At 39.9% G+C, this 22270-nt stretch overlaps 1 protein-coding gene across 2 annotated transcripts in view; it reads left to right on the forward strand.

The window, feature by feature from the left end:
• The first annotated feature begins 1377 nt into the window (after positions 1-1377).
• Positions 1378-22270, forward strand: part of PBX3 (PBX homeobox 3) — a 218637-nt gene continuing 197744 nt past the window's right edge. For both annotated transcript variants that reach the window (XM_042914167.1, XM_042914168.1), the window contains exons 1-2: positions 1378-1634; positions 2574-2647. In XM_042914167.1, the coding sequence (XP_042770101.1) occupies positions 1435-1634; positions 2574-2647 (274 nt within the window). In that variant the 5' untranslated portion in view covers positions 1378-1434. The remainder of the gene's footprint in view (positions 1635-2573; positions 2648-22270) is intronic.

Here is a 22270-nt window from a genome sequence, read left to right on the forward strand (position 1 = left end):
GGAGCAGCGCCCTCTCTGTTACTATGGTGATCGCGGGGGGGGGGGGGGGGCGGGGCCACCATCCGCAGCTTCCCCGCCTCTGCCCAGGACATTTCGAACGCTCCAATTGCGACAGCTCTTTCTTGCCTCTGTCCCGCCCCGTTCGGTTCCTAGCGTAATGCGATTGGCCTGGGACTGGCGGCCGGAACCCTGAGGGTACCACCTCCCGACGGGAAGAGCGGGAAAGTGTACCAGGCGCTGTCCAAGGCGTGAAGCTCGCGGAGCTGCCGGGAAGCACATGGGTGGCTTTGGAACGAGTTGCCCCGTGTCCCGTGCACAACTCTTCGCACTCATGCCTGCTAACACTAGGGATCAGGAGCTGGGGTGTGGGTACAGCGTTTGCAGGCCGGGTGGGGGGAGCCCAGACCCGCGGGCGGAGGACGCATCCAGGCGTGAGGACACAGTGCCGCGCTCTCGGGCGCTGGGGATCAGAGGCCAGAGGGGCGGGCCGTAATTCGGGGGCGGCACCAGCGGCGGCGGCGGGAGGCGCAGAGCCCAATGAGCGCGCGCGCCGCCCTCGGGGGCGGAGCGTGCGGAGCGCTCCCCGCCCTCCCTCTCGCCCCCGCCCCTCCCCCCGGGCGCCGGGGCCGCAGTGAGTGAGTGGCACTGGCAGCCTGTCAATCCCTCAGCCGAACGGCCTTCGAGCCCGGTCCGCGGCGGCTGCTGGCAGGGTGCGCGGCTCCGGCAGTGGCGGCGGCGACTTCTCCCGCCCCATCAATCTGCTGTCCGCCCGGCGCGCGGCCCGCCGGGGCCCTCCATCGGGCTCCGCGCCCCGCTGCGCCGGCCCGCCTGCTCCCAAACTTTCCTCCTCCGCCCCCTTCGCTCTTCTCGGCCCGCCCGCCGGCCTCCTCCTCCTCCGCCGCCGCCTGCCGCCGCCGCTCCCTCCCCCGGGGCCGCCGGGGCTCGGATCCCGCCCGGCCGAGGCGGCGGCGGCGGCGGCGGCCGAGGGAGGGGAGTGCGCAGGCTGGCGCGGGGGGCGGCGGGCGTCCCGGCAACTCGGCCGGCGCTGAGGAGCAAGTTGCGCGGGGCCGCCCGGCGGGGCGCGCGGCGGCGAGGAGGCGGCGCGGCGGCCGCGTGAGGGCAGCGGGCGCCGCTGCCTCCGCCTCCGCCACCGCCGCGGAGCCCGGCGCTTCCGCCCGGCGCTTCTCCTGAGCTTCGGCGGGGGCGGAAGCCGGAGCCGGGCGCCCGTCCGCACCGCCTCAGCCGCGGGCCCCGCCGGCCGGGCCGCCCCCTCCCCGCGCGGGCGGGGAGCGCGCGGCCGCCTCCCCCTCCCCCTCCCCCTCTTTTCTTCTCCTCCCTCGTCGCCGCCGCCGCCGCCGCCGCCGCCGCCGCCGCCGCCGCCTCAGCCTTCGCCTCAGCCGCCGCCGCCGCCCGCTCCCGCCCGCGCGCGGCGGGATGGACGATCAATCCAGGATGCTGCAGACTCTGGCCGGGGTGAACCTGGCCGGCCACTCGGTGCAGGGGGGCATGGCCCTGCCGCCTCCCCCGCACGGCCACGAAGGGGCGGACGGCGACGGCAGGAAGCAGGACATCGGCGACATCCTCCACCAGATCATGACCATCACCGACCAGAGCTTGGACGAGGCGCAAGCAAAGTTGGTGTCGTCTCATTAAGCATCTTTTGTGTGTGTGCGGGAGCCGGGCCCGCGGCCGAGTCGCGGCCCGGGGTGGCGCCCGGGGCAGGGGCCTCAGCCCCGGGCAGGGAACTTTCTCCGCAAATCGCCCGCCAGCCCGGGCCTCGGGGGGACTTGCCCTCACCCCTCGACGCGGGCGGGAGTCGGCAAAGTTGCTCTCGGGGCTTGGGACGGACTTGGTGCCACGCGGATTTTGTGCTTTTCTCGCCCTCCCTCGCCTGGCCCTCTGGCAGCCCGGCCCCCTCCCACGGATTCAAACCTCCCGCCTGGACCCCGTGCACGCCGCCCCAAGAGGGCCCGGGGCCGCACTTGCGGGAAGTGCAACTTTCTCCTCCGGCCGGGAGTCGCGGTGCAGGGCTCCACTGGCCGCGGGACGCCTTCGCTGTGCGGGCGGCCGCCCCAGCCCGGCGGGCGCGGGGCGATGGGCGGTTCCCTGGCGGGTCCGGGTGCGGGCGGCCAAGTTCTCGGGGAAGGGAGGGCCGCCTCGCAAACTTTGCCGAGCTGTCACCGCCCGCTGGCCGCAGTCGGCCGGGCGCCCGCGCCGCGCCCGCTCCCCCTGTGGAGGGCTGACGCGGGAGCCCCGCCGCGCCGTCCCCTCCCCCGGGTCGCCGCCGTCTGCCGGGGTATCCAGGCTCCCCGCGCGGGTTCGCGCCCTGCGGTTGCCGAGGCTGCTGCCTGCCGGGCAGATGGGTCGCGCCTCGTTCGGGCTGGAGCTTTAGCCGCCGGAGCTTGCGGGCTGTCGCTAACTAGTCAACTTGAGTTTCTGTTGACTTGCCGTGGTTCCAAGGAGCCTTCCAAAATCGAGGGCCGGAATTAAATCTTGGGTCTAACTTAAAGGAAGGCGCCATATTATTCCATAGGTGATGCTAATACCTTTGTGTTTTGCTATTTGTTTTTTAGGAAACATGCCCTGAACTGTCACAGAATGAAACCCGCGCTCTTCAGCGTCCTGTGTGAGATCAAAGAGAAAACAGGTAAGAGGCTGCGCCCCACAGTGGGCCTGGAGACCCCCGAGGTGGGGTCAGAGCTACTCCTTCCACTCTCCAGTTGAGAGCTGCTGCTTTTGGGCACCGCCATCTTTGATCATTCTCTGCTTCCCACCTCCTGGTCTTGAGAAAAAACTGCAATAAATCTGGAGTCGATTTCTCAGTTCCGCTCCTGGTATAAAATGAAGTGTAGATGCGGACGGGGCTGGGTCGCTGTCCCCAGGCGGCCGCCCCTGGCTGCGGGCTGGGAGGGGGCCCAGAGCACCAGCCGCCCTCTCCCGCTCCTTTCGCCTCGTTTGTGTGTCAGTTTTTAAAAGGAGCAACGGGAGACTGGATGCCAGGGACCGAGTCCCCGGGAGAAGCATCGCCCGAACTTTGTTTTACTTAGCCCTAAGCTTCAGCTCCACAAATAGAAGAATAGACTCAATTGAACGGACTCCAGTAGGATGTTTGAATTAGTGTTTTAGTTGGGAAGGCTACTTTTAAGGACCCAGAAAGGGTAATGATGTGTTTAGGCATGTTCAATGTATTACATCTATTAGTACTTTCATTAAATTTTATGCTTGAAGTCATTACACTGTAAATATGTTTAATATATTTTGTAAAGTAGAAAAAGGTTCACAGTTGCAGATTAAACAATTTTTGAAGTGTCCAAGGCAGGGAATGCAGGAGAAGACAGGTTTTGCAGAAGTGCTGAAATAAAAACTACAAGAACACGTTAAATAAATTTCTGGCAATTCACTTCAATTTAATTTTCTTGTTAGACTTTTTAAAATTAAGGGTATTTTAGTCTTGAGGTGGTAGTAGTGACTCAAATGGAATTGGAAATTTAATCTAGATGTTTTAGTTCCAATTTGGCATTATCTGCCCTGTATATGGCAAATAAGTGCATTAAACAAGCTTTACTGTTGGGGTGTGTGTGTGTGTGTGTGTGTGTGTTTGTGTTGGCTATATGGTATTATAAAGTTGCTGTTTTTTAACTTCAGGCAAAGAAGAGAAAGTTAAAAGTTCAGGATATAGCAATATCCAAATGATGCTGTTTAAAAGATTAAATGTCATTGTGTTTAAATCGAGTGTACAAATAATAGCACACAAAATATACTTGTTTGTTGGTAGGAGAGTTGCCCTCCTTTTAAACAGATTTTTCACTCTGCAATGCTATTCTGATTCTAAAAGTAATCAACAGACGATGATGGGTTTTTGCCACCTTTTAAAATATATGCTAAGACCATAAGTAACAGAAAATATTGAGATCCTTAAAGATAGTTTTCCTGCTTTTCATTCACATAGTCATTCATGGTTTGTAAATGTTGAGTGATACCTTTTAAGGTATATTTTACATTTTGAAAACCACAGGCATTTTAAATTCCTAACTTTTACTATGTGTTGATTTTTAGCCATCTTTTAGCAAGCAATGTGATTTAAAATGGTAGATAATTTTTATCTGACTATAAAATAAGACACCAAACATTAAATCTTGAAGATTTTTAGTTTAGAAGCCTGAAAGTGTACAATTCTCAGTAAATTATGTTGCTTAATGTCCAAGGATTTTCTTGCTATCAGGGCTCCACTTCAGTTTCTGCTGACAGCTAAGCACTGGGGTATTGACTATGTTGTGAATATTAAGATTGATTCAACTCACAGGGCATTATATTACTAGGGAGAGGGGATTGATATTCTTCCCCTATCACCCCCTTCTCGTTATTTGTGTGTACGTATGTATGTATGTATGTATGTATTTATCTTTTTTTTTTTTTTTTTTTTTTTTTTTTTTTGCCTTTTTAAAGTTTTGGCCTAGCCAGCTTGAGAACCAAACCCAGCAAACTGCTTTTCTTGTTTAGACATTTAGCAGCAGGCAGAATTCAATTAGGAGGCATAAGTCCTCTAGTTGCTTATTTGCACAAGACTTAGTTACACCATTCTGAAAGGAAAGTATAGTCAGCCTCATGTCAAAGGTGAGTTACGAAAAAGAAACAAGTCTTTTCAGAGTCTGGGATTACTGGCAGAGAGAGCTTTGGTGGTGCTCTTGCTATTTAAGAAGCAAGAGGTAGCTGACAAAGGAAATTTTTGTCTTTTGAAAATTGTTTCTGAGGCTTTCAGTGATAACTTGTAAATTAGATCCTCTTTTTATGCTTTGGCCGGCATATTCAAGTTTGCACGTTATCTCTTTTGTAAAAAGCCAGCAGCCAACAAAGAGTAAAGGCGGCTGTCTGGGCAGAGGCATCTTCCTGCCTGCCTCTCTAAGCTCGAGAGGGCTGGGATTTAAGTACCGAATGATTGATGGGGGTGAAGCTCTTTCTCTCCTCTCCTTTCTCCCTTACTACCCATAGCTCCACCTCACCCTCCAAAAGTAGTCTTAGAAGGAGACAGGGACGCTGGACCCAGTATCCTTGATTTGAAATAAAACATCTGTGTAGACATTAGTGTTACCAAAGCAAAGAAAGCAGGGCAGCAAATTTCAGGCCTCCCCCCCTTCCTCCCCACATCTGTTCCCACAGATAGGCTTTGGAAACATCATGAACTTATAAAATAAGCATTATAGAATATATGTGTATTGCATAATGTTTTTTCTGTAGATTATTTTATTTAATCTAATGATATAGTATCCAGAGATTAATTCTGTGTAATCTGGAGAAAGTTTACCTAGTCATTTGTAACAGAAACCGGAACATTATGTGATGACTCTATTCTGCATAATGGAGGGGTAGGGGGTGGTTGTCTGGTGGGGAGGTGGGGGGGAACTGTCACTTCGGTGGATAATGTCATTTCAGTTGTGCTTCTCCTAAAATAAGACAAAATCATTTCTTTGAAAAAATTCCATGTATTTATAGATCTGCCAGTAGGTTTTGAGGTTTCTGATCAGGCAGTGAACACAGCCAGTTCTGATGCACATGAGGGATTTAGTTGGAAACATCTTTTTTCTCTCCTACCACATATGAAAAGGTATTTTTCCTTTCTGACAGATAAATGGGTAATCTACCACAATTATATTATTTTCTTGTTCAGAGGTAGGGAAAGTATACTTTTACTATGAGATGCTTGCTTTTTCTCGAAAATGTATTCTTTTGTAAAATTCATCATACAATTATTTTGGGGTAGAAACGTCATCACTAGTTGAATTGTGATATTTATGCATTTTGAAAGCAACTGAAAAGTCATAGCCTTTAAAATCAACATATTTGTCTATTTTAAACTACGCAACTAGCGAGATAGTTATATATGTATGTTAAGATTTTCCTCTTAATTACTTTTTAGCCATGTTTTACCATCTATCTCTTCTTAAATATTCCTGATGCTCTGAGGTCTCCTCGTCTACATACTTCTTTTGGTGCATTCCCTCACATCTTTTTGGCCACCTTAATCTTGATTATTGAAGTACTTTTCTTTGTGAAAATATTCCATCCTCACAAATCTGCCTTCTTTCCCAAACCTTTAATTATGAGAGTTCAAATGAACAAAATGGTTCTTTTTGAGAAAGAAATGTATTTTTAAGAAATTTTAATGAAAATGCAACATTTTAGTATGTAACTGAAGCATACTGTGAAAAAAAAATTGTACTAAAAAAAAAAAAACAACACAACCTTTTCCTTTCTAAATGGTAGGTTAAAATATTCTATGTTGATAGCTGCCAACCAAACTCTGATTTATTGCCACCACAAACCCTAAATAGCGTTCATTTACTAGTAATGTCTAATGGCATACATGATGGTTTGCCAGATTTGTGGCCTTTGTGAGGCTTATAAGCAGGACTGACTTGGGAAGATCATAAAACTTAATGAACTTCTCTACTGCAGGAGGTGTCCGCAGGGGAAGAGAAAGGCCTGCTTGGCTGGTTGGGCTGGTTGAAGTATTTTTTATGTTTAAGGAGAAGAAGAAAATGACTATTAAAAATGCTTTACTTTTGAAGGACCCTCCTCCCCCAGAAGGAGTCATAAGAATTTTAGGTATCAAAACTGGATTTAAGAATGTAGCTTGTTATGTGAGTTTTTATATGCCTTTAGGATATGATATATATGTGATTAAACCTTTTATCTTTAGTGTTATCAGTGTGGCTAGGTTTCAAGGACAGAGCAGTGAACTCAGTGAATACCTCTCCATTTAATTCTGACCCTACAGGCTTCGAGACTTATTGGAATCTTCTTTTTTCTGTTTTCTTTTTTTTTTAATGATTCAGTATAAAATGTGTTCATTTTTCATTGCACAGTGCCCTGTAATTCTTTAATTCCCAATGTATAAAAACCAAATATTCCATGAAGTGAAAATTTAATAGGAAAGGTGAAAACTGTTATATATGAGAATAAATGTTATTGTATATATTGCATATGTTCTTTTAAGTTACTTTTGCAGTATTTCCAATATAATTATCATTATTTGTTCCAGACTTTTAAAAGCAAATGCACTGTTCCATACATGATTCATTCTTGTATTTTAATGAACTTATTTTCCAGTTGTAAAAAACTTTTTATTATGGACAAGTGGAAACATAAAAAACATGTAGAGAGAAGAGAAACTCGAACCCCCATGAACTAATCGCCCACTTTCAGCAGTTAGCAACACTTGGCCAATCTTGTTTTCTCTGTAACTCCCACCCTTTTAGGATTATTTGGAAGCCAATTTTAATGGACTGTTAACATTTTAAATTTCATATCAATTTTTGACACGTTATGTCTTGTTTACATTGGAAATATTAAATGACTAAACAGGAAAAAAATGTAAAATCAGTATATCTTAGAAATGTCATTAATTATCACTTTATCACCAATCTTTCCTTAAAGTAATTTAAGAATATTTTTATTGAATTTTATCTATTTTTATAGATTTGTATGTATAACTCACCATAGCTTTTAAGGAGGTATTGAGGGAAGATGTAAAAACTGTTGTTTTTCTAACTTACTTTTCCTCTCTCTTCCTTTTAAGAGAACACATGCAATATATTCGTAGAAAACCTAGAAAAAAAATCCAACTACCATACTGGTTTAGAACTTCATGATCAAGTATTGTATTATCTTCAAAATATGGGAATATCTTCCAACTCTTTTTTCTTCTTCCCTATAAAAATATATTGAACCTTCTTGTCAATACTAACTTGATCTGTACAAGTAATTCTTTCATGCCTTAGTTTTAGTAGAGTTCATTTTATTACAGATTTGTGTAGTTTTGGTCTTTTACTTGGGACTTTACTGTGTTACTTTATTAATTTACATAATTTTATTCCTAATCAGAAGTGTATTAATACGGTGGCAAAGGAAGCCCTGATTTTCCCCAAAGAGCATATTGTTTCATCGGCTCTCATAAAATGTAACTGTGTACATCTTTCATGCTGTGATTCTTTCCCTTTTAATTAATTTCATTTGTATTTTTAGATTTCAATTTATAAATTTTGTAAAAGGCTATTTACAAGACAGATTTAAGTTTAACATTTCATTTAGATTATTTATATTTTGATACTTTATGGTGGCATTGTACAGGATGAAGTTCTATTATATGAAGTATGGTTATAAAGAATTGAAACCACATTTCATGAACCACACCCTAAATCAGTCACCACTTTATTTTATACTCATACCATTGAGGTATCTATTCGGAATAAATACTTAAAATGTCAGCACAAACACATCAAGTTAAATAAAGATTTTAGACTCTTTTTCCTCTATTCATGTACATGTGGACATCTTTAGGTATTTATTATTTCAATATTGACACTGTGAGAATAATGTTTTATTTGTTTTCTCAGCAGGCTTGTGTTTTAGCCATTTATCAGTGTGATCAGCATGATTTAGGTAGTAACTGACTAACAAAGCTTGCACACCACCCTTTCCATGTTGACCTTTTCAAGCATTGCCCTACTTCATAGGCCATTTGAGTCTTTAACTATGAAGAGAGTAAATAATTTACATCACTGTGTAGTGTAAGTTGGCCGAAGTTTTCCAGACCTGGCTCTCAGATTTTTTTTACAAAGTTATAGAAACTAATTAAACAAATTGCTATCACAGCTAGGTGATAGTGTTGTTATACTTAGCACATAAATGAATAAGTAATGCTTGAACAGGTCACTGAAAAAATAAACTATCGTTTTTGTGCCATCAGACACAGAACATGTTAGAAAACAAATTTCAATAATCTTCAAACTTAATTCTAATTATTGCTGTTGTAGGTAGAATAGTAACCAGAATCTCTTCTTTATTTTTTTGTAGACGTAGTCCATAAGTATAATATGTTTGTAGTTTTGACGGTAACAGTAGTTTGCTTTGGTACTAAATTTGAGTGTATGTCTAGCAAAAAATTGGTGTGAAAGAACGTTTTAAGTTGAATTGGTATAGTATTTTTTTTTTTTTTTTTTTGGACTGACTATATGATAGTAGCTGATTAGGACTGAAAACAATTAAAATTAAGTATGGATAAAAATTATTGTTAAAAGTTTTGTACTTCTTTTTTTTCTTCAGTTTGCTTTAAAAACGTTACGCTATTTTGAACACTAACCCTTTTTGTGTGATCATATTAATGAGGACTTGGTATACATTGTAAGCCTTTTAAGCCTGATGATTCCTCATGATGTTTAAACCATTATTTGGGAGACTCAACATATGTTATGGCAAAATGATTTTTTTTGTGTGTTTGTTTTGTTTTATGTGATACATCAGTTTTCAAAGCACATTTCTTAGGCATCAGAGTCCAGCAGGTGGCTTTTTACATTAAAAAAATTCATAAATTTTAAAATCCCATAAAATTTTATTTCAAATTCAAATTAACTAATTGAGAATGTCAACATTTCCACTGTCTCTATATTAACATTTATAATAGAACAAATGGTTGCATATAGAAATTATCTGCAACATAATCTAAATTAAGATTCTAAACAGGCATTACAGATGCTGGTAACTTTGGCAATTATCATTTTGTTTGGTGAACAGTAGTAAAACAGTGTGCGGTAAAAGTGTTTAGAGAGAGAGGATAAATAAATTGAACAGTTTTGCAATGCAAAGTGGTTTGTGGTGTTTTTGAGGATTTCTTGGCTCTCTCTTAACTGCTATTGTGAGCCTGGAGCAGATTTCCCCATTGCTAATGCCCTAGAAGTATTAATTCACTTTGATATGCTAATTAGAGGGCATTATGCAAGAAATGAGATTAAGTGGCAGCATGAAGCCATTTGCCTGTCAGTAAATTGAGAGCTTTAGCATCAGGAGGAGCTTTGTTTTTTTTTTTTTGGGGGGGGGGGGGGGGGGGGGTTGGGTTTTTTTTTTTTTTTTTTTTTTAGTTTCTCTTGGTTTTGCATATAAATAAAATTGATTGAAAGGTCTAGAGAAGCTTCTAGAACATCAGTGTATTTTCTCCCCTCTTATGATTATTGAAACGTGGTGTTACAGAATTTTTCTGAATATTAATTGACCTAATTGGAGATACAAAGAAGTGTTTATTGTACTCTCTCTATATGAAAGTATACTAAGAATTTTGTGTCATCTAGTCTTTTTTCTAAAGCCTAATTTCAGCAACATGGCTAGTAACTGTTATCACTTCTTTTCAGAGTGTAAACGTGTGTGCGCGCTAGTGCAGCAGTCTTCACTAAACTGAACTTCACAAGAATCTTGCCTTTATGAGGGAAAGAAAGAATAAATAGTTGACTTGGGCTTTGGGAAACTATATTAAATGAGCATTAAGACTATGGCTTCGATACCTAAAAGCTGAAACAGTTAGCATAAGTGGTTATGCTCTGCACTTCACACACCTGTAGCATTTACATGTCAGCATATATCTGTTGTGTAAGATCACCACATTATTTGATTTTCATGTTGGGGGTTGAGTTTTGTCCTTGATTCTGATTTTGCTGACTTTGGTGATTTAAGGCAGGCCTCCGATATTTCTGTCTGTAAAGCCACTATGTGATTTTGTGTATTTTGTTGGGAGATCACATGAATGAATACTGTGATTGGCATGGTGGATTGCAAGAAAGACAGAACTTCTCTGGGCCTATGAAAAATTTAAGATTTCCTCCAACATGGAACTTTTTTACCTGTAATAAACCGTTGCTAGAAGTAGAATTGCAAAACTCTGCCCTGCTACCAGGGTGTGGTTAGATAGGACAGAGTTTGGATAAAACATTTATATTGAGGTTTGGTTCTGGTGTCTGAATTCCACCACTGTGGCTCTGACTCTAGACCCAGTAAACCATAACTTCTCTTTAGAGCCATATGGATTATTTAGTCACCACAGCTGCCGTGCATACTCACTACCAAGGCTGGCATCTCCTCGGTGTGCATGTGTGGTGCCTGTTAATGTTAATGGGAGTTAGGAATGTGCACACAGAGAGGGCAATGAGAGTCTCTCCTGAGACAAAAGTCCTGATTACATTTCTCAGTGAAGAGGACTTAGTGTACCTACATATTCGCTGCTCTTCTAAATGAAATAACTTGCTTCCTTTAAATTCTCATTCCCTTCTCACACTCCCTGAACTAGTTAAATCAATGAATCCTCATTAGTCTATGATTACTTGCAAAATTTCATTTAAAGCATAGGAAGTTATTTTTGATTGAAATGGGAACAAAAAGCTTTTGAAATTGCATATTAGTATTATTTTTTTTTAAATAAAAGGTTTCTACAGGCTTTCACACATACAAAGCCTTGCATGTAGGAATTTATAGAGAAATTATTGAGAGGGACTCCTGAAATAACTTGACTGGCATTTGATGGGGGGGGGGGATCACTACATTTAAAAATATGTATATAAGTGAAATGGAAAGCTTGTATGTGATGTTCTGTAGAAACCTGTACTATATTAGTGTCCTCAAATGAAGAAGAATTGACTTAGGTGGTGTCATAAGTTTCTCCCCCCCCCCCCCCCCCAACTTCTTTCAAAAAAAAAAAAAACAACACTAAGGATGAAGGTAGTTGGAATTCATAGTCAGATATATCATTTTCAACTTGGAATAGGAACTAGAACAGGAAATTGATTTTATATTTATTATGAAAGCAAGAACTCTGCCACCAACTGACAGCTATCCATGTTTTAGTTTTGTGATAATTGTTCACAGACATTACTCTGCAGTTGGCCCAGATTATTTATAATGTTGATTGGGAGCGTCTGTCCATTAAAAGGTATGTGTATAATGAATATCTTTAATTAAACCAAGTAATATTGGACTATTTTATTTTTCTTTTACATTGAATCTTAGGTTTAGGATTAACTGTCAGTACTGGTAAGAACAAGTTACAATAGATTGTGCAATGATTTCTCTGGCTTCATGGATGTATTTATTACCATTTTTGAACAAATTATACTAACATGAAAAGTTGTGTTTGAAATGATTGTGTGCTAGATAAGGCGATACATTACAGGAATGGTTGGGTTTATGGAGCTTTATGTAGAGGTTTTCTCAGAAATTATAGCACAGGGCTGTCACTATAAAACCCAGTGATACAGTTGGTAATAACATACAGTGAAGATATTTTTAGATTTTCACTTGTTATTCAAATATGTGAGAACCCTCCAGTTTTTCTCGTCATATTTCTTTGTTGGAATCAGTAGAGGGAAAAAATGAAGGAAATTCTTTTAACTGTGTATGGGGTGTGGGTGTTTGACTTGACTGAATTTCTTCTTGCTCACCACTTGTTAGAGCAGTGATGTGATATTGAGGATATCCTTGGGAACTTATTGACTTCTTGGTTCTTGACCTTTTGACGGTGATCATGTATAGGAATGGAATGTCTGGAAATGAGATGATGGACTCTATAAACATAAATTCTATTTTGTTAATGTGTTACATGAGCTGATTCTGATTTACCTAAATGTATGACATTTTATGTTCAAAGAAGGAAACATTTCTTCCATTTGGTTTAGTCAGGCTAATAATGTTGTAGTTTCTGACATTAAACCAATTCTCTTTTTGACTGATTATCCTTACGGCTTTTTAGCTACTGTGATTATTATGTCACTCTTAAATTTCTAATACTTTACAAAATACTGGCTTAAATGTAAGAGGGTTTTCTAGAACGAAACTACACTCTGTGTGTACTTTGTTTTAACTTGAATATTAGGAGTTTAAAGTTTATAGTTAGTTGATTGTTACTCAGTGATAAAATTATTTTGGAAATACAAACATTGTTCTAATTTGAAAAAGTAAGCTGTCAACCATTGTAATGTGAGAAAAAAGATAAGTTGCTCCTATAAAGTTTTTCTTTTCAATTTTAAGTGTTAGAATTGATGGCCAAGACGTAGAATTGCCAAGTCTGTTCATCCTTAAGCAGTTTTAATTTGCTGAACCTAGCTGAGTGGAAAAGGCAAGGAAACCTCTCCCCTCCGGAAGATTCCATTCATTTAATGACGATAACAAAAACTACTACCATTTCTTGAGGACCATCTGTGTGTCGGGTATTGTGCTAAGTGTTTTAAGTGCATTAAAAAAATAAAAATGCTTGCACTTGGAAATTTAAAATATAATAATACATACTTCTTGGAAAAAATTCACATAATGCAGATGACGTATGATATCTCTTAAACTTGCAGCAACCCTCCAAGGTGGGTACTTTGTCAGTGTGTAGACGAGGAAACCAACACCTCGGAAGTGAAGTAATTTGCCCTTTGCCCCATCCATAGTAGAGTGGCAACCCAGGCTCTCTTTGCGCCAGAGGTGGTGGCAGAATCTTTCAGCTTGGGCCAGGAAAGTCGTGGAAATTGATAATTCAAAGAAGATGGCAAAACCTGAGCTTAAAGAAATGTGGTCAGGTCCAAAGTGACACTGAGTGGCAGTGGAGCTGTGGTCAGCACTAGTGTAAATATTTGTAGACAACCATGTTTTACAGACTTCAGTTTAATGGCAAAAATCTGCCCTAAATGCCTCAGTAAATATATGCTGGAGAACAGAAGCCTATTCACTGAAGAAACAATTGACTTTAGCTTCTCTGTTGTTAAAGTGGCCTCTAGTGATGGTGCTGCGGTGACTAGATAGAGCAGAGGAGAATGGCTTCCTCCTGGCTGGTGGGCTGGCAGTTTCACTGGCACTGCCAAATGTACTTCCTATTTGTTGTGCAAGGGAATTGGAACAGTGAGGCATTTATCATATCATCCCCTACTCCTCATGCAAGCAAAAAAGGAGAAGTTGTCAATGAAAGAAAAAGAACTGTAATCGCACATTTACATATGCTTCTAATTGTTGATTTGGGGATTTTCTATGAATATAGCTTCACAAAACAGATGCTGTTTAAGAAAAGGGGGAACATAATTTTGTGGGCAATGAATTAAGTGTTTTTGTGGCCCTCTCATCCGTAGCTAGGAGCAGTTTGTGGACCGCGTCTGTGAACGCGGCTCATAATTGTTTTTCACACATAAGTTATGCAAATGAGCTTTTATGGCAACTGGCATAACAATTAGCATCCTCCAGCAATATTTTAGCAGGTTAATTGCAAAATTTCTAAATTGTACATCTGACTTGTTAATTAGGCATGACAGAGGTGGTAAAATAGTTATCTTCAGGCAGTGGCAGCCAGGAGCTGCTTGAAATGCAAAGAGCAACGATTGATTGGATTTGAGGGTTACAATTGTGGGAGCACTGCTGTTGTCAAGTGCCGCTGAGCAGCTCTGCTCCATCAGTTGCCTCAGAGCAAGAACCACGTAGTTGCTGCGAGTATCCTGCCATTTACAAATCTGCTTTATTTAACTCTACAACTCTCCCATTCCAACCTATCCGCACTGTTCATTGCATACAGTTTGTTCTGCGTTGGGATCATTGAAATGAAACAGCAACACAAAAGAAATTATCTTGTGCTTGAATTTCAGGACCCTGGAAGTTTACTTTCTATTTTAAAGTCCATCTCTGTATGTTTCCCTTAAAAAAGAAAAAGCAGATACAAATTTTTTATTAAATTATAAATCTCAGTTCTCGGGCTTTAAATGTGATTGTTTGCTTTTGAATGATTTAGCTCTTAAACATCGTTTTCTTTTGTGCTTCACATGTTCATTGCAGGAAAATACTGTTATTCTCTATTTTAGTCCTAGTTCTGCAAGTGTAGGAGAGGAACGGAATTCAGCATAAGGGTTGTGTACAGTGCACAAGTTCACTTTGTGGAATTTATAAAATAATCAGTAAAATATTACTGTGATAATATATACCTCTAATAGGAATTTTTCTAACTGTCGTATATTTTTAAAAACATTTTTTTTCAAAGTCAATTCTATTTACATTTCTGTGGGCTGTTTCGTTGTATGAATTAGATGGTAACGATAATCTGGTAAACATAAACATTAGCGAACAGCGAGTATCTGATGGTGCCAAAATGAACCATGCCTTTTGTGTTTAAATTAGGCTAATTACATTTTTCTGTGCATATAGTACCTACAAGTACACCGAATAGGAAGTTAAACATGTGTGAAATTTGATGTCACCTTTGAATTCACATATATTCTCTTGATTAAGCCACATTGTGTTTAATGTTGAAATGTTATATTTTCATTTAAAAAGTAAATGTTCTACATGTGCAGCTGTACCAATATTTTACATTTTCTTGTGACATGTGTATATGGAGGAAGTGCCATTTATGATATGTTGTCATCAATAATTTTGTCACCGAGAATAAAAGGCTTTAAACTCATCCACCCACTGGAACGTTTTATCATATTTATTTTTAAGAGATATGAAATTAGTGAACAATTGAGCTCTTTATATGTAGGAGATGCAAATGTAACTGAATTTTACCATTAATGAAGTGCAACATAAATATCTCAGTGCCAATAAATTATACATAGCAATAGTGTGTTCTATAGAGATCTAATAAATAGTTTTTTTTTCCCCTAGATCCTTTAGCTACATTCTTTATTATGGTCTAATTTACAGCCGATGGAGATATTAAATATTGGTTAACTTTTTAGAGTGATCTATTGAATTTGAAAATATTGTATTTTGAGTAAGAGTAAAACATCGTTCCAAATCATTACATTTACTGATTAAATGCTCACTGATTTTTATCCATCACTGTATTCAACAATTCAAGCAAGAGTTTACTACAGTAATGCTTCAGTGGATAATATTTGGAATAGAGTAACCATTTTAATGAGGTTCATCGAGAGAGATTCAGCAGGGAGCATTTCAGGTGTATTATGGCTTTTGTCTTGTCATGATGCACGTCTCTATAACATTAGAGAAAAGCTACATAGCCCCACTCATCTCAGTTAAAAAAAAATACAAAAGCCAAGACAATAAGCAAAACCGCATTTTAAGTAACGTGTAAGTGAAAAGATAGTAAGTATAGGCGACACTGCATGTTTTTAGGAAACTTGATAAGTAAATACCATTTCTGTAGGTTAAATTTCCATCACATTTTTAACTGTCCTAATATTGATCACCCTATAGAGGAATGAGACTGAAGTCTGGTAGTTATTAGTATAAAGAGGGTCAGCTGCAGAGACTGGTACCAAGCAGAGGCTCTCATGGTAATGATGCTGCTATTTATAGATCCCCATTTCATTAGTTGCAGAGTTTCAAGGAAGAGATTTTCTCTAGGGGAAATGGATACTTGAAGTTCATTTTCTTCCTCACATTAAGGCAGAAACGTGAACAACCTTCAGTATAGGACATACGATTACAATATTTTTACAGGGGCAGTTTATTCCCTAAATATATTTGCAACAGTAAATGTAAATTAAAAACATAATGTAGGAATTCAGAAATGTTCGTTGCCATTCTGGCTGAGTGCTACTCTATGTACATTGTTTTATTACCTTTCTTGCTATATTTTTCTTGTAAAAATGATTAAAATTTCAGAAACTGTGCAAAGCTGAAAACAACCATGGCTGTATCCCCTTTCTTCTAGAGTGCTTTAAGACCTGCAAAAGAGTTAACTGATTGCAAGAAGAGTAATTCCCCCCAAAATACAGTCCACCCACAACGTGTATCTGTATATATTTGTAATATAGGTAATTGTGCTTTGCTTCTCGAATTCTTGACATTTGAGTTATTTTTTTCCCTTTAAGAGAATATTTACTTAGTTAGTATTCACTTAATTAGAACTGACTGTTTAATGTTTTCTGGGAGGGTATTTATGGTATTTTCTTTGCTATATTTGCATTCCAGAAATTAAGTCCCCCTGCCATTATTCGGCGAGCCTTTCATACATTAGAATGATGAATTGAAAGCAGAAATGGGAAAAAGACTGCAATGCAATGAAAATTTAATCAGCGTCTTCTGCTGCTTTAATAAGGCAAATAATTCTTATTGGCCGCTGTGTTAAGGTTTCTAATATTTAATTCATAACAAACCTTGCATTATTCTGCAGTAGCATCGACAGCTCCACTTTGCTGCCTGCCAACAGGCAACCATAAAAACTTAAAAGCAGATGTAAATGTCTAAAACAAGGAGAATGATTAGATCTAAAGCGGTCAAAAAAATCAACAATATTGTGAAAGAGTTTGATGGATCTCTATATTTAGTGATGCAAAAATGATCTTAATTAAACTCACTTGAGCAGATTTTTGTTGGAGTTGGAGGTAACCTTTTACAAAGCAGAGCCTGTAGTGCCTGACCAAAGACTCCAAAGGAAAGCAAATGTCCATACGGTGTTGGTAACAAGCCTCTTTAAACTGGACACCAACTCTGCCGTTAACGCTGGAAGTATCTGGTTTATATTCCTGTGTATATGAATTCTTCCAGGAAATACAGTGCTAAAATTGAGCTAATGGAATTAAACATTTTGTCTTCAATCAACCAAGTTTGAGAAAAGCAGTCGCTTTTGGGGTCTCTCTAAATTGTGCCTGAAATGCCTTTAAATTTTTTTTTTTTTTATCGCAGAATTAAAGAGAATATATGTTTTCATTTCCTAACCTGAATTTAATGATCCTGTAAATAATAGCATTCATCTTTCTAGATTACCGTCTAGATTATCCTGGTCTTTTGTGTTAGGTTATGTTGGGCACTAAGTTTGAACCTGAAGAAATGAACAAAAAGATACTGTTCCCGATTACATGTAAACAGCCTGAATCATTCAAAAGGATGTGGAGAAGAGTATTTCTATAGTGTGAAGCTAGAGAAAATGGCAACCTGCCAAAGCTAGGTGCAAGCTCTTGTTACATGGAAGGGTTGGGCCTGTTCTCATTTCTTCTTGAAATGGCTTAATTGGTGTCAGCACCCCAGGGATAAAGGCCTCTAACACTGAAATCCACACGATTCACCCTGTCTCTGCTCAGTGTAGGGAAACTGGTAACAACTGGTGGTGAATGAGGAGTGAACGGTGCTGTAACAATACTCGATGATGTTTGGGATGACAGAAATTAATACGCACTTGCTTGAAGAAAGCAATGATTAATGGCAGTGAGCACGGGAACGCTGTCCCTCCTTTTACTCCACTTTGATGGGGATTGAAAAGCAAAAGGCTGTTTTCATTCTCCGTAGAAAGCAGAGGTCACACAGAGTACATTATAGCAATTTTTCCTCTCTGGTTTTTTTATTTCATAAATATTATGATAAGCATAGATTAGATAGATTTTTTTTATGAAAGCTTAAAAGGATATTTTCTGTCACTTAAACATTGTTGTTTATGCATAAAGAAATCACACATTCTTCTCTTCACTTGTTAGATCATTTCCCTTCATGTCAGAATAATTAGTGTAATTAGGAATTAAAAAAGCCCACAAACATGCAGTTGTATTAATGCTGCTTACCATTTTGTAACTGGAATCAAAAGGGCTTAGTTTTCTAAAGACTGCTGGTGGAGGATGGGGATAGGACTCTCGCAGGGGCTTTCACCTTTTTTCTGCCCCTCCCCCGTTTTCTCAGTGAATGTTTGACGTAAATATATTTTGCAAGGTACTTGCACTTGTCAGCAGCTTTCTTAGCCATTTGATAAAGATTCTTTATTCTACAAGAAAGCCTGAAATAACAGAACTGTACTTTGGATAATGAATTCTTCATCTGTGGAGAACTTTAAAACAAAGTACAGTGTTGGCATTTTTTTCTTTTGAGTGAGAAGGCTGATATATCTTTTGGATCCGACAGGAAGACATAAATTAATAGAGTTCTGGAGTTCAGTTTCTCATTAATAATCCATTTTGTCATGGTTCTTGGCATTGTCAGCCTAGTAGCTGGTTCATATTTTGCTAAAGGATAAAAGCAGATTATGTCTTAAGGCACAAAGCAAGAATAAAGAGTTTATCGCCTTTTAGGGGAAACTACATGCTATAAGAAAAATATTGTTTTGCAAAAAGTTTCAATTTTTAGTTAGAAATACACTGTACATTTTTCATAGGTAAAGCTTTTGTTTTAAGATCTGAAATGGTTCTTGGAACCTTAGGATATTAGAGTGTTAGATCATTCCTTAGAGTTGCCCTTGCTAACAGTTATGGTAGGTAGACTTAAGCCTATTTTTACATTTTGTTTTTAGAACTCATAGATTAGGATATAGGATATAAAGATATAATTACAGTTCAAAAAGAAATTCAGAGAAGTCACTATTCCTCTGTTTGTACTGGTAGTTCTAGATATTCTGTTACCCCTGCCTGGTTTCATAGACATGGGATCCTTGACAGCTACTGTGAAGGTAGCAGTTTTTAACCATCTAAAAACATCCATTCAATAAAATAAGATAGGGGCGCCTGAGTGGCTTCGTCAGTTAAGCATCTGACTCTTGATCTCAGCTCAGGTCTTAAGGGGTGCCTGGGTGGCTCAGTTGGTTGAGCATCCGACTCCTGATTTCGACTCAGGCCCAGATCCTGGGGTTATGGGATCGATCCCTGCATCATGCTCCTTGCTGAGCGTGGAGCCTCTTGGGATTCTCTCTGTCTCTCCCTCTGCCCTTTTTCCCTGCTCACTCTCTTTCTCTCTCTCTCAAATAAAAATAAAAAATAAAACAGGCTTATTTGTAATTTGATAATCCTATTTCTAACTTGATGACCCTCTGTATGGAGGCTGCAGAAACAGATTATTTGTAGATATTAAACCTGATCACAGGTTCTCATAAGGGGCATAAAGTTGTTTGTATTTTAAAGAAATTAGTTCTTGTAAAATTGAAGTACCACACCTTCTGTAATGTTTGATAGTATGGTCACTGGTGAACCGTGATCCCACAGTATTTAAGGGCAGGAAACAAGTCGGAGGGAAATGGGTACAAATTATACCAGGATTTTTTCATGCATTTCAGTATTGTGTGTGTGCATGTGTTGTTTTTTTGTTTACTTTTTTTTAAGTTTATTTATTTATTTTGAGAGAGAGTGCAAGCAAGGGAGGAAGAGAGAGAGAGAGAGAGAGAGAGAGAATCCCAAGCAGTCTTCTCACTGTCAGTGCAGAGCTCTACGTAGGACTTGATCTCATGAACCGTGAGATCATGACCTGAGCTGAAATCAAGAGTCGGTTGCTTAACCGACTGAGCCACCCAGATGCCCCTGTGTATGTGTGTTATTTGTATTGCAGACCTTTTACAGGCATGTTCTTAGAGGTAGACAACTGAAAAATATGTTCAGTCTTTAAAACTTGGGATTTGTGTTGCCATTCCCAGTTATCCCTAATTTTGTTTGTTCTTTTTAAAACTTACAAGTAGCATATGAGGGGTGTACAAAATCTCCAGCTAGCTATGTGAAAGCTATGCAAAGAAGAGAAAGGTCTGTCTGGGTTATAAGATAAAGGAAGGAGTATTAAATTATGACCTAATAGGGAAAATAATGGGAGATTTTATTTATCTCTACTTAGAAGGGCTTATTATTATAATTAAGAAATCTTGGTGCTTTCTGGGTCATTGAAGTTCATTGGATAAAAGTGAGCTAAGGGGCGCCTGGGTGGCTCAGTTGGTTAAGCGGCCGACTTCGGCTCGGGTCATGATCTCATGGTCCGTGAGTTCGAGCCCCACGTCGGGCTCTGGTGCTGACCGCTCAGAGCCTGGAGCCTGTTTCAGATTCTGTGTCTCCCTCTCTCTCTGCCCCTCCCGTGTTCATGCTCTGTCTCTCTCTGTCTCAAAAATAAATAAGTGTTAAAAAAATTAAAAAAAATAATAAATTTAAAAAAAAAATAAAAAAAAAATAAAAGTGAGCTAAGTTGACGGGTAGTAGTATGCTACAAAGATTCATTTAGGAGTGGTAGGATTTTTTTTTTTCTTTTTAAGTTTACATTTTCTAGGACATTGTAAGCTCCTAGAGGGCAGAAGTGGTCTATTTTTTTTTTAAAGCACACACAGTGTGCTCAATAACTTTTTTTTTTTTTATTTTTACTTATTTATTTCTTAAGTTTTATTGAAATCCAAGTTAGTTAACATATAGTGTAATAATGGTTACAGGAGTAGAATTTAGTGATTTATCACTTACATGTAACCAAGTGCCCTCCTTAATGCCCATCACCCATTTAGCATCAATAACTTATTTTTAAATAAATAATTAAATGCCTTCTCCATACATTATCTGATGTGTATCTGCTGAACATTTTATTTCATTTATTTATTTGTTTACTTACTTATTTTTAAATGAGCTCTGTACCCAGTGGCTTGAACTTACTTTACTACCCAGAGATCAAGAATCGCATGCTTGTACTGACTGAGCCAGCCAGGTGCCCCTCTGTTGAATATTTTAAATCTGATACTACGTTCTTCTAATCCTTTATGTAGAAATTTATCTTAACTGTAATAACCATATACAATGTAAGAAAACTGCTGGAGCTACTTACCTGGATCTTAAGTAATTTATATGCAAATTACATGTAAAAGTAATTTGTATATATTATTACTTCTCCCATTACTATCATTAATGATAATATATGCGAAAAAAAGAAAAATTTATGGTGAAACTCCTGTTAACATGCTTGGAATTAAATATTCACCTTTGAAGTTTTTACTTTAAAACTAGATTTGAGGGGTGCCTGGGTGGCTCAGTCGGTTAAGGGGCCGACTTCGGCTCAGGTCATGATCTCGCGGTCCGTGAGTTCGAGCCCTGCATCGGGCTCTGTGCTGACAGCTCGGAGTCTGGAGCCTGTTTCGGATTCTGTGTCTCCCTCTCTCTGACCCTCCCCTGTTCATGTTCTGTCTCTCCCTGTCTCAAAAATAAATAAACGTTAAAAAAAAAAAAACAACAACAAAAACAAAACTAGATTTGAGAGCACCTGGGTGGCTCAGTCGGTTAAGCATCTGACTCTTGATTTTGGCTCAGGTCATGATCTCATGGTTTGCAAGATTGAGCCCCATGATGGTCTCTGTGCTGACAGCACGGAGCCTGCTTAGGATTGTCTCTCTCCCTCTCTCTCTACCCCTCCACCCCAAAATAAATAAACTAAAAAAAACCGCAAAAAACCTAGATACGATAATAAGCAACTATTTCATAACTAGGTTTATGGTTTAAGATTTGTTTCTCTATAGAGTTGGGAAGGACATTTGTTTCAGTATAATGCAGTGAAATCTTAAAGAGTAGATTGTGACAAGAGACATTTTGCTGACACAGAATATTTTGTTCATTTTGACTCTCAAATAAGTTCTTCTGTCATAATGATTGATTTATATTCATTTTAGACTGTATGGTTTCATAACTGAGTTTTCTATCTATAAGGTACAAAAATCTCTGTTTAAGTTAACGATTAAATAATTATCTTCAGAGGTGACAGATTGGTCACATGTATTTGACTAGTCCAAAGATTAACCTAAGATTAAATAAAAATGTACTAT

This window comes from Panthera leo, chromosome D4 (genome assembly GCF_018350215.1).
Source record: "Panthera leo isolate Ple1 chromosome D4, P.leo_Ple1_pat1.1, whole genome shotgun sequence".
NCBI lineage: Eukaryota > Metazoa > Chordata > Mammalia > Carnivora > Felidae > Panthera > Panthera leo.